Source organism: Delphinus delphis, chromosome 12 (assembly GCF_949987515.2).
Source record: "Delphinus delphis chromosome 12, mDelDel1.2, whole genome shotgun sequence".
NCBI lineage: Eukaryota > Metazoa > Chordata > Mammalia > Artiodactyla > Delphinidae > Delphinus > Delphinus delphis.
This window is the reverse complement of record NC_082694.2, coordinates 71,143,303-71,158,765: the sequence shown is the minus strand read 5'-3', so window position 1 is coordinate 71,158,765 and position 15,463 is coordinate 71,143,303. Positions and strand designations below refer to the sequence as shown.

At 53.3% G+C, this 15,463-nt stretch overlaps 1 protein-coding gene across 1 annotated transcript in view; it reads right to left on the bottom strand.

The window, feature by feature from the left end:
- Nucleotides 1–2: 2 nt before the first annotated feature.
- Nucleotides 3–15,463, bottom strand: part of ADCY3 (adenylate cyclase 3) — an 80,572-nt gene continuing 65,111 nt past the window's right edge. The window contains exons 8-21 of the mRNA XM_060026995.1: nt 15,003–15,122; nt 13,265–13,407; nt 12,944–13,105; nt 11,574–11,661; nt 10,627–10,743; nt 8,561–8,820; nt 8,201–8,266; nt 6,612–6,693; nt 5,462–5,620; nt 4,790–4,936; nt 4,124–4,243; nt 2,185–2,305; nt 1,417–1,541; nt 3–634 (exon numbers count right to left, since the gene is read on the bottom strand). Of these exons, the coding sequence (XP_059882978.1) occupies nt 452–634; nt 1,417–1,541; nt 2,185–2,305; nt 4,124–4,243; nt 4,790–4,936; nt 5,462–5,620; nt 6,612–6,693; nt 8,201–8,266; nt 8,561–8,820; nt 10,627–10,743; nt 11,574–11,661; nt 12,944–13,105; nt 13,265–13,407; nt 15,003–15,122 (1,893 nt within the window). The 3' untranslated portion in view covers nt 3–451. The remainder of the gene's footprint in view (nt 635–1,416; nt 1,542–2,184; nt 2,306–4,123; nt 4,244–4,789; nt 4,937–5,461; nt 5,621–6,611; nt 6,694–8,200; nt 8,267–8,560; nt 8,821–10,626; nt 10,744–11,573; nt 11,662–12,943; nt 13,106–13,264; nt 13,408–15,002; nt 15,123–15,463) is intronic.

Here is a 15,463-nt window from a genome sequence, read left to right as displayed (position 1 = left end):
CTTCCAAGTTCTAGCTGGGGACAGAGCAGCTGCCAGCCCTGTCGTAAACAGAGCTGCCCCACCTGTGCTCCCAGCCGGGCCCAAAGGCAGCAGCCTTGTTCTGCCTCTGGTACATTCCTGCTCACAGTGGCCACGGCCTCTCTGGGGGAGGAGGGCTGGTCGAGACCAGGGCTCTGGAAGGATCACTCCAATACTGTGCCCAAGAGCCCTGCTCTCTGGGGAAGCTACAGGCACTACAGGCACACCAAGGAATAGTATGGCCGCCCTCAGAGCTCACACATCCGTAAACAGATGAAGGCTTGAGATTTTTAAACCTAACGTCTACGTGAGTGTGCACCTCAACAGCTTGGGAATGCTGGGACTTGGTCACTTGTCCTTTCCCAAGGCCTGCCTTCGATTCCAGAAAATACCCTCTCCCTCCCGTGTGGACTCTCTGGGGGCTCGAGGCCATTCAGGAGTTGTCTACTACCTGGTGGGGCAGTGTAACCGAGGAGCCATTAGGGAACGTGGCTGGCTTCTCTCGCCCCTTCAAGAAGAAGGTTAGCAGCTCCCCCTTCCCTTTCACAAAGATGGGCCCTCTCCTCACAAAGCGGAAGCCGTACTCTCGAAGGATGACTTGAGTTTCTTCCACCACCTGTAGAGGGAGAACCGAGAGCGTCGGCTTAGAGAGTGAACCTGGGCCGAGGGGCCCGGTGCTACCCACGCAGGATCCCCATCCACAGGCTCCCAGCGCTCTTCTGCCCCTTCCAGCCTGTGTACCGGTTGCGGGGGTGGGGTTTGCCTGGCCCACCCCTCTGTAACCTTCGTGCTCCCTCTCCTAGGAGGTCAGCCACAGGTCGCCTTGCTTGGCAAGGCTGCTTTTCTGTCCCCTTTGCCCTTCTTGTGGAGCTTTCCTGCCAGAGCCAGTGATACAGATCAGGGTGGTTTTGGGGGGGAGCTGTTGGAGGCCCAAGGGTCACTGGGAACCAAGAGGCAGGACATGCTTTTTTTTTTGCAGTATGCGGGCCTCTCACTGCTGTGGCCTCTCCCGTTGCGGAGCACAGGCTCCGGACACGCAGGCTCAGCGGCCATGGCTCACGGGCCCAGCCGCTCCGCGGCATGTGGGATCTTCCCGGACCGGGGCACGAACCCGTGTCCCCTGCCTCGGCAGTCGGACTCTCAACCACTGCGCCACCAGGGAAGCCGGAGCAGGGCATTCTTTTATCCAGAACTTAAACCTGCATTTTGTAAATGGGTTTGAAGTATTTTCTCCGTTTTACTGAAGCATGTCGTCCCAGTGTGGCCCTTGATCTCAGCATTGCCAACTTAACGTTCTGGGCCAACAGAAAGGAGGCAGTAGTGCCCTGCAAAACATGCATTATTCCGATTCCACTCCCTGGGATCTGAGCACACGGTCGGCTCTGTTGCTGTACGTACCTGAATGTTGCCCATGACCCCTGTGGACTCCATCCTGCTGGCTACGTTGACTGTATTGCCCCAGATGTCATAGTGTGGTTTCCGGGCTCCGATGACGCCAGCCAGTACCCCTCCTTTGTTCATGCCTGAGGTAGAGGCACAGAATTCAGCACAGCCCCATCTCAGAAGCCACCAACTCTTCTCACGGAATTTGCCACCTGGCTCCAACCACAAAGCTCCTAGTTATGTAACATACTCCTCGTCAAGCCTAAGCTACCGGAGGACAGAAGTCACGTGTCCTTCTCACCCTCCTCGCTCTGTGCTCAGTAAATGTCAGCCACCCCAATATACTAACTCATTTAGGACAGAAGTTGCCAGTTTCTCTCTTGGCACACCTGGTACTTCAAGTCTCCTGTGACCTTGCCCAGGATCGAGACCCCCTTCCCAGTAGTGGGTGGCAGGTGACATGAATCCTAACAGGCTGGACTGAGGTGAACAAGGCCCTCAGGCACAGAAGATTCCCTGGAAAGGTAGACAAACTCAAGTCCCAGCCGGATTCAGAACGAAGGCCATCATCGTCAATAGCGTGGGACAGGGATGGCTGACCATTTCATCACACTTTCAGTTCTATCATCAACCTAAAGACCCGTAAGGTCCCTTCCAGCTCGGTGAGTATGAACCTCCCCAGCCCAAACGCCTCAGGTGTTTCTAAGCCCCGTCCTCCCCGATTTGCCGAGCCCCCTGCACCAGGGGGAGCACGGCAGGAGTGGGCGAGCCAACAGGCCTTACCGATGCGCAACATGAAGTTATTGAAGGACTGGTTGTTGATGTTGGTGAGCGTGTCTTTCATGGCGAGCGCGAAGTCGGCCAGATCCGCCAGGTGCTGCCAGCGCTCCTTGTCTGACCTCTCCTGCACAAGAAAGCAACCGTGAGCGCCAGGGCCCGCCGGGCGCCTTCCTTCCCTTCACCTGCTAGTTACAGGCCTTGTTCTGCACTTCCTCCCACAGGGGAGCCAGGGACCTCTTTAGCTCTGACTTGTCACTGTGACAGCTCACCTGGGTCCCTCTGGGTCCAGGGCAAGGATGGGCAGAGGTGGTGGGGAAGGCAAATCCTTCCCAGCCCAGCTGCTGTCTGCCATGCGTCTGGCAGGGTCGTGTCACCACCCTATCTGAACCTGGCCTTTGAATTTTGTATCGTTGTCCTCATTTGTCTCTTCAAGTAATTGTAAGCACTTGAGGGTGATGACCATTCTAGATGTGTTTCTTTAACCTCATCCATAAAGTGGATATGGCAGTAGGACTTACACTGTACAGCACAGTTGTGAAATAAACTAGGGTAATGTTTTAAGAACAGCCCTTGGGACCAGGGTCCCCACAGTTCATTTCCTCTCCCTCTGGCGCTAAGCACAGCTGGCCTCACAGGGCTGAGCCAACAGGAGAATAATCTGTCAGCCAGTGAGCGTTAACGACTTCCCTCTCCTAACAAAACCATTTCCCCAGCCCGGACATCTTCACTGTTACATAACTGTGTAGATAGTTCCTGCTCCCCGGTTCTTATGAAAGTATAGAGCATTAAGAGGGCATGGCCACAGGCACATGAAAAGATGCTCAACATTGCTAATTATTAGAGAAATGCAAATCAAAACTACAATGAGGTACCACCTCACACCAGTCAGAATGGCCATCATTAAAAAGTCTACAAATAACAAATGCTGGAGAGGGTGTGGAGAAAAGGGAACCCTCCTACACTGTTGGTAGGAATGGAAATTGGTGCAGCCACTATGGAGGGTCCTCAAAAAACTAAAAATAGAGTTGCTATATGATCCTCCAGTCCTATTCCTAGGCATATATCTGGAGAAAATTTTAATTTGAAAAGATACATGTACCCCAATGTTCACTGTAGCGCTATTCACAATAGCCAAGACATGGAAACAACCTAAATGTCCATCAGCAGATCAATGGATAAAGAAGATGTGGTACATATATACAATGGAATATTACTCAGCTATAAAAGAATGAAATAATGCCATTTGCAGCAACATGAATGTTGGACCTAGAGATTACCATGCTAAGTGAAGTAAGTCAGGAAGACAAATACCGTATGGTATCACTTACATGTGGGATCTATATGATACAAATGAACTTATCTATGAAACAGAAACAGACTCATGGATGTAGAGAACAGACTTGTGGTTGCCAAGGAGGTCGGGGGTGGGGGAGGGAGGGACTGGGAGTTTGGGGTTAGCAGATACCAACTATTATATAGAGAATGGTTAAACAAGGTCCTACTGTAGAGCACAGAGAACTATATTCAATATCCTGTAATAAACCATAATGGAAAAGAATATGAAAAAGAATGTATGTATATGTGTATAACTGAATCATTTTGCTGTACAGTACAAATTAACATTGTAAATAAACTATACTTCAGTAAAATAAATTTTAAAAAAAAAAGAGGATATGGCCACAGTTACCTAAACCATCTCACGCCCGGCCTAAGCTGTGGAACAGCTGTGGGGGGCCATGTGTGTTCCCCTCTCTCTGCTTATTAAACTCGTAAACCTGGTTTTATATTTGCACCGCGTTGGTTGTTGGGTGTGTGTCTGTGACCCCTTCGCACAACAGTACTTAATGGCAGCTACTTTTATTATGACATCGTTTCCCACGTGCTACGTGTGAGCTGCCTCTCTCTTGCCCCATCTCCTCTAGACATTGAGCTGGTTAGCTACCTTGTTGGAGCTGGTAAAGCCATTGGTGTTGACATCTGGGGTGACTCCTGAAGCTGCCATGTAGGTGCTGCCAATGGTTTTGATCTTGGTGATGACCCGAAACTTGGGATTGTCCAGGAGCTGAGGCCAGTAGTAAGGAAGACAGAACTGTCAGCAGTCGACGGAGATGAATGAGCCACAACTAAATGACAGATTTGCCTGTTTACAACAAGCCCAGGAGACATCTAAGATGTTTTCCTGTAACAGCTTCATCCAGCCGACACCTGCCACATGATCCTGGGCCAATGTCCCGATATTCTGAGCCTCAGTTTCTACCACCTTAACCCTGGGATGCAGGTGCCAGTCTCCTAGGGCGGGAGCATCTATGTAAAAGCATTTCCCCTGGTATACAAGTTACCTGATAAATGTCTACTGAACCTGAATCTGAGGGTAGGAGGAATCAGAGGGGCCTCGGGATCTTGTTTTGGCCAGACTTGTAGGTGATCTCCCAGGCTCTCACCTGGGACCCAATATCTCCAGATGGCTCTGTTATGCGGAGGGGCTTTTATGGGGAAACGCAGCCAGAGTAACTCTAACTTCCCTCTGACTTCTGCAGCCTTTCCTGGGCTGCAATCTGGAAGGGCTGGCTCTGTGGCAGGAGGAGGGGGGCGCAGGATGGTCACTTACAGAGTCAAAATCTGAGATGATCTCATTGAGGAAGCGCAGACACTCAATGCCACCGTTATTGATGCTCTCCTCTGTGTAGAAGTCAGCAAAGTTGGGCAGGGAGGCAAACATGACTCCAATCTCGTCATAAGACTGACTGTACAGCTCCTAAAAAGAGGCGGGGCCAAAGTGCTCAAAAAAGTCTAAGTGAATAATGTGCTATAGAAATGAATCTGTCTTCCATATGGATCCATGACATGTGCACTCAGCTTCTTGGACACACACGTCTCCCAGACTATCCCAACTTTGAATTATTAGAAAGTAGCTCATCACAACAATTAATAACTAAAAAAGAGCTTCACTAGTCCCTGCAACAGCTCCAGCTCTGAGAAGAGGGTGGGGTGGAGCTGGGAAGTGAGGCATGAGAACCAGTCTGAGATGATCACGGTCGGCAGAAAGGTGGGCTCCACCAAGGCCTTGGCTTCTGAAATGGGCCTCCCAGAGGTGTGTGGCCCATGGAAGCAATGTCTATGGCAGTGCCCTTTACCAAAAGCCTGTGAAATTCTTCTTTTGCTTCTAGTATTGTGCTGGGTAGGTCCAGCCCTACCTGGGCCCCCAGGCCATGTCATAAGAAGACAGAAAGCCAGAAGATGACACACAGGCTCGTGGCTCCAGCACAGGGCCACCCCTCACCTCGTCTCTCTTCTTGGACCCCAGGAAATGGCGTGCCACGTGCTCAGGCAACATGTTAGTGACCAAGGCCTCGTTCCAGCGTCTCATTTCATAGACACGTTCCTTCTGGTCGTGGACCTCAATCTTCCATAAGAACAGTGTCCGTGCCAGCTTCTCCACCTATGGACACAGACATAGGTAAGGTGTGAGCTCTAAGCTGGCCATCTGAGGGAATTCCCTCCTGGCCCAGTGGTTAGGACTCGGTGCTTTCACTGCCGTGTCCCGGGTTCAATCCCTGGTTGGGGAACTAAGATCCCACAAGCTGTTCAGCACAGCCAAAAAAAAAAGAAAGAAAGAAAGAGAAAGCTGGCCATTTGATAGGAAGACGAAAAATGTGAACTTATTTCCAACATGGGAAGACTGAAAGGAAAACGGCTAATGGCAAGGGAAATGAGACCCAGAAAGATTCCCTCATCAAAAAGGCCACCCTACAGGTGCAGTGAGGGTCCCAGCCCCTTTGGTTACAGGAAGATGTGAGAGGTATTCTGGACGTGTGGGGCGTCCTGGGACATAATTTTAGCTACAGGTCTGCCCTGTGGGTGGTGGCAGCAGTGGGATCTCCTAGCCCAGGGAGGAGGAGTCCCCATTTCCAGCAGGCTCCATTCGGTCAAGAAGTGGCTGGGGGTGGCTGTAGTTCCCCGACAAGCCACTGGGTGGCATCTGAGCTAACAGGGAAGTGAGTCCCTCACGAGGGTACTTCCTTCCCTCTCTTCCTCTTTTTCCTTTTAACCAAACAAAAACTTCATCAGCTTCTTTCCCTTTATTTTCCGGCTCCGTAGTCAGTGTGTTAGTGACCCCCAGAGCCTGGGTGAGTGGAGATCCATGAGCCGCTGGCCTAGGGAATAGAGATTTTATCCAGGCTTTTGTGCCCCTCCCCCAGGCTTCCTTCAGTTTCCCGCAGGAGGTCAGAAGGAAGAGGTAAGAACTGTTGCTCCTGTACTACTGAGGAAGAAACCAGAAACTGGCAGAGGTGGTGGCCTGACCAGGGTCACATGCCATGTGGGGTAAGGGAACCAGCATTCCCCAGGAGCTTGGTTTCCTAGGTCCTGGGGCTGCTTCTCCAGAGGCCCCAGCAGGTCTGCGCAGAAGAGGAGGGTGTGCAGGCACTCACGTGGCGGGAGAAGTAGTAGAAGCTGAGCATCATGACGAAGATCATCACCGTCATCGAGCACTTGGATGGCACCAGGGGCAGCCTGTGGGACCGAGGACAGTTCAGCTGAAGGGCACCGTGCTGCCCGCTGACAAGGGAGCCTTATTCCCTCTAATCTGGCTGTGCTGTTTCCTGTCACCCAGAAACTTTTCTCAGCAGCTTAAGCACCTTCGCGTCAAGTCCGGATGCCCACCGGGCAGTAAAGCTTTCTGAAATCATTGGGTTTTTGTCTTAACAGCCAACCAACTCCTGGCTCCTCCCGGCTGCACTTGGAATCCACATCAGGCCTTCGGGGATGCTCCCCAGATGTTGAATAAACACTGCATCACCTGACTGATCACAGAAGTAGCTGCAACCATCTAGGAATCTGGAGACGGGAGAGACTGACTAACATCTCGGTGATGGGATGAGGGCACAGTGCCACCATGCTTTTGTGTAACTGTCACCCATATTTTTGTGTGGAGCTGTACATCATTTCCATTACTGTACAGTATTCTATTATATGACTCTACCACGATTTACGTATCTGTTCATTGTTGATGTCATTTGGGTCGTTCTCATTTGTTTTGGATGTTTGTAGGTGTGTGTGGCTATTATAAACAATGCAACTGTGGACATCCTTGTTCATGTATCCTGGGACATATATACGTGCATTCGTTTCTCTGAGGTGTACACGTAGCTGTGGAATTGCTGGGTCATAGGTCTACTTTCAACTGTACTAATTAACTCCAAATTGTTTTCTAAAATGGTTGTACCAGTTTATACTCCCACCAGGAATGTATGCATTACCGTTATTATACAGGATGTGATCAGACTTCTTAATTTTCGCCAAACTGATAGGGGTGTGATGGTCTTTCACAGTGGTCTTAATTTGCATGACCTCGGTTACCTGAATGCCTTTCATTTATTACTGCCCAGTTAGATTTCTTCTTTTGCGAAATGCTCTTCAAGTCTTCTACCCACCTTCTGTAGGTCATCTTTTTTTTTTTTTAAACTTACTTAAAAGTCTAGTCAAGTCACTGAATCATACAATTCTAAAACTTTAGAGCTAGAAGGGACCTTGAAGAACTTCTAGTCTGATATCCTCTTCAAGAGATGAAAACTGAGACTCAGGAAAAGTGGCCTGCCTGAGGCCCCACAGAGAATCACTGCGGCAGGGTTCAAAATCCAGGTCTTCTAGTTTGAATGCAACAGTGTTCCTTCCTGCTCCTGTTTCTGCCGTCTGTCCTGCCAGCCGGTAAACGCAGCTGTCCTCTACCTGGCTGCTCTCCTTTCACCTCAGCCCAGCCTGCTCTCTGTCCCAGCCTCTAAACCACACTGCTCGCCACACCTCGCTCTCTTTGACCCAGGAGAGGCCAGCGTGGCCAGATGAGCACTAAAGTCTGCTGCAGGCTCCCTACAGAAACACACACTCACTTCTCCGGCCTGACTATCCCACGTCACGTGCCTCTGGAAGGATGAGACCATGGGGCTTTGGCCTGTTGTATTCCCTGCCTCTAGAAGAAAGGGGCCAAAAACACAGACCAGGACGGGAAAGCGGTCACCCTTACCTGTCAGTGCCATTGAGCCCAGGGCTGGAAAGTACCTGCATCTTCTCTAAGGCCACCATCGGAAAGCTGTTGGGACAGATAATAGCACACTCAGGCCCCATCGGGTACAAGAGACTGGTGCCCAGCCAAACACTGAGGTGACCCAGGTCTTCAACTCCTCAAGAAGGGGAAGGATGTGTCCTGGGATCACAGCCAACCAGTGGCCCGTCTGTGAGAAACCACAAACCCTGATTCCCATACAAGCCGTGGATGAGCCCTAGAGACAGACGGCCAGCTCAGTGCAGACCCATGACCTTGAAACGGGGCCTGGGGGGTGGGAGGAAGGAGACTATGCAGATCCCCAAACAGGCTTCATCTTACTCGTGTTCCTGGAAGCGTCTGCGGTCGTATTCATCAAAGATGGGGCGCCAGGCGTAGATGTTGATGACGGCCACAGCCCCTGCGATGAGCAGCATGAGCGTCAGCTTGACCATGTGGCTGACCTGCACCAGCATGATGGTGGCGATCAGGGACAGCACAGCGACGTAGTTGTAATACTTGGGGTTCTCCACGCAGCCGTCCTCTATCTGCACCCTTGAGGTGCCGTTGGTGGGTCCCATGTAGTACTGGAGACAGCTAAGCTGGAGGCCAGGACCGTAGGCGAGAGCACGGGGTGCAAGGGGACAGCAGACACTGGTCAGAGAAGGCGGGGCTGTGGCAGCTGCCACTTCCCACGGCTCCCTCAGAAACACCGAGAAAGAAGAAAAATTGACCAGGGCACAGTAATACAAAAGGCAGTTAATTCCTGCTAAGAGCTTTACCATCATCTCCTCTGAGGGTCATGAAAATTCTCTGAGTATTTTAGTGCTGCCACCATCAGAGGGAAAATTCAGAGAGGCCGCCCTTGCCCAAAGTGATGCAATTAGCAAGCAGCAAACCCAGAACCAGGAGTCCGCTCGTTAGGTTTCAAACCCAACGTGCACTTGCCCACAGCACTCTGTTGCTTCCGGAGGGGCCGTGAGCCAGCCAGGCTGCCCCTCAGAGCTTCACTGCGACGGCAGCCAGTCTCCACTCAAGCCCTTCATTTCTGGAGTCTGGTCGCCGGTCCCACGGCTGGGCAGACGTGGTCAATGGAAAGTGCATCCACAAACCGAATCGAACCTACTTTTCTTCACGTTCACCCACTGGCGCTTGTCTGGCTTTGGGGAGGCTCTCAGCGTGTGAGTCTAGCACGTGCAAAGTTTCACACCTCCCTGGTTTTTCTCCCCTCCACAGGACTTCCAGATGTCCTGCCAGTGTCCGTGACCCTGTCCAACAGTGGCCCCCAGACCTCGGCACCAGGCTCCGGGGGGTGTCCTGACATGCAAGGGGCCCAGGCCTTTTCTTCCCTGCTCTGTGGCCACCAGCAACCCCTGGGCGTGTCAGGTTCTGGAGCTCCTAACTCCATTCCTGCTGGACTTCGGATCAATCGGCCCTAGGGCTTCTCACGTACACTGCTACCAGAATAAGTCTCCATGCTGACTTTCCTCCCATGCTTCAATTGTTAAAAATAAAGCAAATAATATAACATTATATTTGCAAAAAGCAGGACTCTAAGAGACTGTATCTAGTACAGTACTACCAACACTGGAGGGAGCTGGGAGGCCTGACCAGAGAGCACCAGTGACAGCTCCAAGTGCCCAGTGCTCAGTGAACTGGCTGGTGGCTTCCCACTGCCATCCCTTCTCCCCAAGCCTCTGCTGCCCCCTCACGGGACCCGCGTGAACTGAGGACAACAGAGCAGAGGATTTCGTCTACCGCTAGCCATCTGGGCTCAGTGAAACTGCCGTCCCAGTGACCCACCTCTGCAAGGTGTGGCCTTGTTCAAATGGATGAAGGCCAAACAGGAGCGCTCCTCTGGTGGAGCCGGTTTACCTCCCTCGTCCTGATGGATGCCTGATGCTAGCCACACTGTAGGGAATACTTAAGATACACAGAAAGCTTAGGAGTATTGGGGCCCCTGAACAGTGAGACATGGAGAGAGAAAACACAGGACGGGGATTTAGAACTGCTTCAATTCTCCACTCTGTTACTTACTGGCTGTGTGACCTAAAACAAGTGATTTAACCTCTCTGAGCATCATTTTTTTCACATGAAACTACAGATGATACCGACCTCTCGGGATTGTTACAGAGATTAAATGAGACAACATATGTAAACCACCCAGACGGGAGCTGGTGCCTGGCGCTGGGCTCCTGGACCCGGGGAGAGTGAGGAACTGGGGAAGACAAGGCAGCCTCAGAGGCATCCCGGGGAGAAGACCCCACCGTTTGGCCAGGATGATCATTTAGGAACCTAAGTGCCACTCCAAAGCTGTGTCTACTGGGGGTGGGGAAATGGGCTGGCAACTGCTCACGCAGGCTAATCCAGAGAGTGGGCGTCCCTTCAACAGCACAGCAGGGGCTCACCATGTCCACGACGTTTGCCATGACCAGAATGAAGATGGCCAGCATGGCCCAGGTGTTCCTGGCCCAGCGCGTCCGGTCGATCCAAGTTGAGAAGGCCACGATCTTCTTAGGAAAGGCCTAGAAGGATGGAATTTCCAGGCCCTTGTGTCCTGACGGCCTTCCTCCCTGTAAACACGACTGCTAACCACTCTGCTTGCTCCCATACTTCCCAGGAACCTGGAGAGTAGTGCCGCGTGTGTGCGTCAACCAAAACCTGGCCGCGGCAGAACCGAGAAGGCGCGCGGATCCCGGCTCTGTCTGCCCGTCCTCCTGGATGTGCAGGTGACACACCACGGCTGCCAGATATCGGAGCCCTTCCCAGGGCTGCGCGGCAACCGGCCTGAGCCTGTGGGCCGCACCACCAGCAGCAGTCCACTCACTGTCGCTGGGCGGCAAAGCCACGCTGGGGGAGAATTTTCAGGGCCGGCCGTCTTTGCCTGGCTACGTACTCCTGCTTTCCCTGGGTCAGGGTTACCTAAATCCCCCAAGTTACTCACAAGCCACCTGCCAAATTCATGTTCCTAAAATGCTGCTTTTCCCTTTTTTTTCTGATCAAAACCTCTGCCTGACACCCAGTGCTTATAGGAGAAAGTCTCAATCCCTGTGTGTGGCTTTCAGGGTCTTTCACAACTGGAGCCATTCCACCTTCTAGCTGGGCCTCCACTCCTTTTCTACACAGGTTCCCATTTACGTAGACTCTGGCTCGCTCCGGGGCCTGGCCCAAAGTGGGTGCAGAGCCGATAATGAAGACGTGTGTAATGAACGGATGGATGAGTGCCTGAGCCAGCCCAACGGAAGTCCTCCACTTGTCAGGATCTGACAGGACACAGCTCCATCAATACGCACTTTCACGGGGAGCGATGCTCACTTCCAGACAGCTCTGAGCCAAAAGGAAAAGTGCTTCTTACCCGAGGAAAGATGGCAGCCAGCGAGCAGACGGTCAGGGTCAGGAGCAGGACCTCGCCAACCACAAAGGTCACATAGTTTGTCATCAGCCTGTGAGAGAGAGAAAACAATCCAGGAGAGGGCCAGAGGGAGTAGTGGGCTGGGTCAGGGGCCAGGACAGTAAAGGAAGGGAGACAGAGGGCAGGCCCCCTAAGCAAGGCACAAGCCTGTACCCGAGAAGTTCCACGTCATACCAGGGAGTTGCTGCCGACTGTGTGCAGGGCCTGGGGACACGGGACCCTCCCCAGCTGTAACTGTTCTGTGGGACATTTCTTAAAGAAGGACAGACTCACAGATGCCCTGGGCAGAGCCCAGTAACACCTGGGAAGGGATTCTTAGGAACAAGCATTCTGCCGTGTCGCAATGATGAAAGGGGAGAGCACAGAACAGAGCCGCTCGCTGCCGAGGGCTGCTGAGGGTTTCAGCGTTCACCGCTGTATCCCTAGACCTTTGCCCCAGGCACAAAGCAGACAGCAAATATTTGTGAAGTGAATGAAGGAATTTGGTCCTCACAATAGTTCTGAGTTAGCGAGGGCAGGTTTTATTATCTTCAGATCATCATCATCGTCATCTTTCACTTTACAGATGAGTAAACTGATACTCCAGGAACCCTTAGTGATGCGCCCAAGGTCATAGAAGAAATAAGTGAGCGAGCCGAGTCCAGAACCTGGGACCACGTGACAAGTCCAAGGCTCTTTAAGTTCCCCAAACTGTGATCAGAAGAGGGCTCCACACCCCCTCCTTTCTGGTGGGGAATCCCTGAGCTGGAGGGAGCTGCTGATCGGCCACGGGGAGGAAGGGAGGGAGGGAGGGGGCAGCCATCCTTCAGCTGGGCTTCAGCAGACGGAGCAAGGATTCCAGAACACCCTGCCTTGCCCCAGAGGACCTGCTGCTGTGAGAGAGACCAGTCTGCACCCAGAGCCTGAAATCTGTCTTTTATAACATGAGCCAAGAAAGGGAGCCGATGAGCCGTGGTGACCGAGATTGAGGAGCGTCCCCGTCCTGTCTCCTTGTCCCAGAGCCACTCAGACCCACCCAGCCAAGGTCTCCATCCCCCCGGACCCTTCTTCCCTCAGCCTTCTCAACCCTGGTGTGACCCCCCACTTTGACGCGAGTGCTATTCTAGGACCCAGGAGCAGAGAGAAGGAAGGGGGTCCAGGGTGCAGTCCCAGCATTCCCAGGGGCTGCTCCGGGGGATGGGGAGCAAGGAACAGAGCCTGCGCCCCTGCGTCAGGCTCCAGCTGAGGCCCACACCCCGCAGGCCTCTGGCCTAGGAAGCTCGTCACCTTCCACCCTCCCCTGGCTGTCAGGGCCTGCCCTGCCCCTCCCTCACCAGGGGTCGATGAGAATCTCAACCAGGGCGGTGCAGAGCAGGACGACACAGGAACAGCTGAAGGCGGCCCCACTCTGCTTCTCCTTCTCCACCGAGTAGCGGGTTTCCATCTCGCGGTCCATGAACCGCATGGACAGGAAGAAGGTGTTTCTCTTCTTCACTCTGCAGTGCAAACAAGCCCTATGAGATGCAAACATCACATCTGTCTCTGCCCGCCAGGAAGGGGCCGTATTTACGATGACTGACTTCCTGGACCCCACGCTGGGGCCAGACAAGGCACGTGCCAAGGGCAAGGGGCCAGCTGCCTGAGGGGCCACTTACACCTGGGCGGACTCCCGCTCCAGCAGGGCCTCGTTGAGCAGCTGGTTGAGCTCGTGCTCATCCTCGGAGGCGTCCACCACGCGATCGGCCAGGTCCTGAAGCCGCAGCCTCCGGCGAGGGTTGGGGAACGAGGGGTTGTCAGCCTGCAAGGCAGTGTGGCAGAGTTGGGGGGCAGGCGGGATGGAGTGGGGAGAAGTTGACGAAAGACAGGGTGGTGTTGGGGGGAAGGGGAACTAAAGGGATCACACGAGCACCAGCCCCTTGAGTCTCAAGATCATTTCTCGGGAAAAGTCTTCCCTGTGCTGTCACGTGGCTCCGTGCTGCAGTCCTTCCTGGTTTCCCTGGGACTCCAGGTCCCAGGCCCTGGGGCCCCTAACAGAAGCTCTGCAGTGATCGCCCACTAACGGCGGCGTGGGGAGCAGCCACCGGGCGCCCAAGTGGGAGACCTGGAATTTGAGGCTGCTGCTGGGTCAGCGGGGTCCTGGCACCTCCTGCTACGAGGATGGGGGTGTCACACAGCCACACCCTTCGGCATCCTTGGGGATGTAGAAGACCCCCCACCCTACGCTTAAGGGCGCTCTTAAAGGAGCTCAGACCTGGCTCATTTGGGGGAGGAAGACCTGAGGGGGAAAGCTACGGAGAGAAAATAACATCCTTATTGCTAGTGGGGTGTAGGACTAGGGTACTCCCTACCATTTTCATTCCTGGTCAAGAAGGAAAAGCCTCCGCTCCAAACACATGAATCCAGACTATGGTCACACAGCCATCGGCCCAAATAACAACTGGGAACGGGCTAGCGCTGTCTGCACGGGTCTAAGCGTGTGTCTGGAAGCCGGAATCCAGATACCCTGGGCTTAAGCTCAGGCGTGCTGCTGGTTGAGTCTGACCCCGTATAATCCATGTCCCCCCAGCCCCAATTTTCTTCTCTGTAACATGCTGTGGACGTTCCGTTCCAGTACCAGGAAGCTCTGTCCCTGAAGCGTGTCGGGAGCAGTGCGACACTGGCTAATTGTGAGGAAAGAAAACCTCCGGCCGCTAAGCCTCTGCGTCCTTCTTGTTAGTGAGTTACACTGAGTCTGTATTAACACTTTCCATCAAGAAACTCACAACAGGGAAAAGCTACTGAGTGCTGTGGTGCTCATGGAAAACCCAGTTTATCTTCAGCTCTCTACCCTTGTCTTCCAGCACGTGATCTACAGGCACGGGGCAGTTCTGTCTCCCCTGCAGCGAGACCAGCGGTGTGGCCGACCAGCTCACGGCAGCCTCCGCGAGGCCGAGACCCGTCTCAGCACTGGCCTCTGTCCGTGGATAGACTCAGGAAGCTCTTTAGTAGTGGATGGATCCTGGACGCTCTCCCAAGGTGCACCCCATCCTCAGGGGGCCATCCTGTTCATTCCTTTGGAAACCCCTCATCCGTGCACAGGACTTGTGGGGTTTGGACCTAGCCAGAGAGGTGAGCCCAGCCCTCTAGTGTCACTTCTGAAACAGCCCTGGATCCTAGAGAAATTTCCGTGGGGGTCCTCACTGCCCTCAGATCTCTAGGATTCTGGGACACGGGAGCCAGACAAGGCCTCGGAAGTGAGCACCTCTTCTGACCTCAGCCACCTCCACCCCATGTAACTGACGAGGAGACAGTGAGGTCAGGGGGCGGGGCGGTGACCAGCCCAAGGTTACACAGCCACCGAAGACAGAGGCCAGGCTAGGGGCCAGGCCATCCCGGGCCTCGCCCCGCACGTACCTGGGCATCTGGCTCCTCGGACGTGGAGCCGCTGGTGTGGATGCTCCCGTTGGGCTCCTTGGTCTCAATGAGGGCAGGGGAGCCGGGCTTTGAGGAAGGTGGCGCTCCGTTCAGCAGAGCCTGCAGCAGAAGGGAGTGGTCGTCAGGAGCCCCCAGGCACTGCCAGATGCCCACCCAGCGTGGGGTTGGGCTGCTCTCAGTCTGGAATCTTCCCACCAGAGTTCAGAGACCTTGTAACCTTGGAAATCTCACTATTCAGTTCCTTCTCTAGACCATCAATTTTAAAACGCTGTAATTTTCTAGTATCCATTTCTAGTATTACAACTTTTCTAAGCAGAGAAAGACCCTATTGTTCCAACTCCTATTTTTAAAACAGTAACTCAGTGACACAGTGATTCACAGAGATCTTTTCTGGGGTCGAGCCCTGTCAAATGCCTTCCAAAAGTCTGAATAAATTCCAT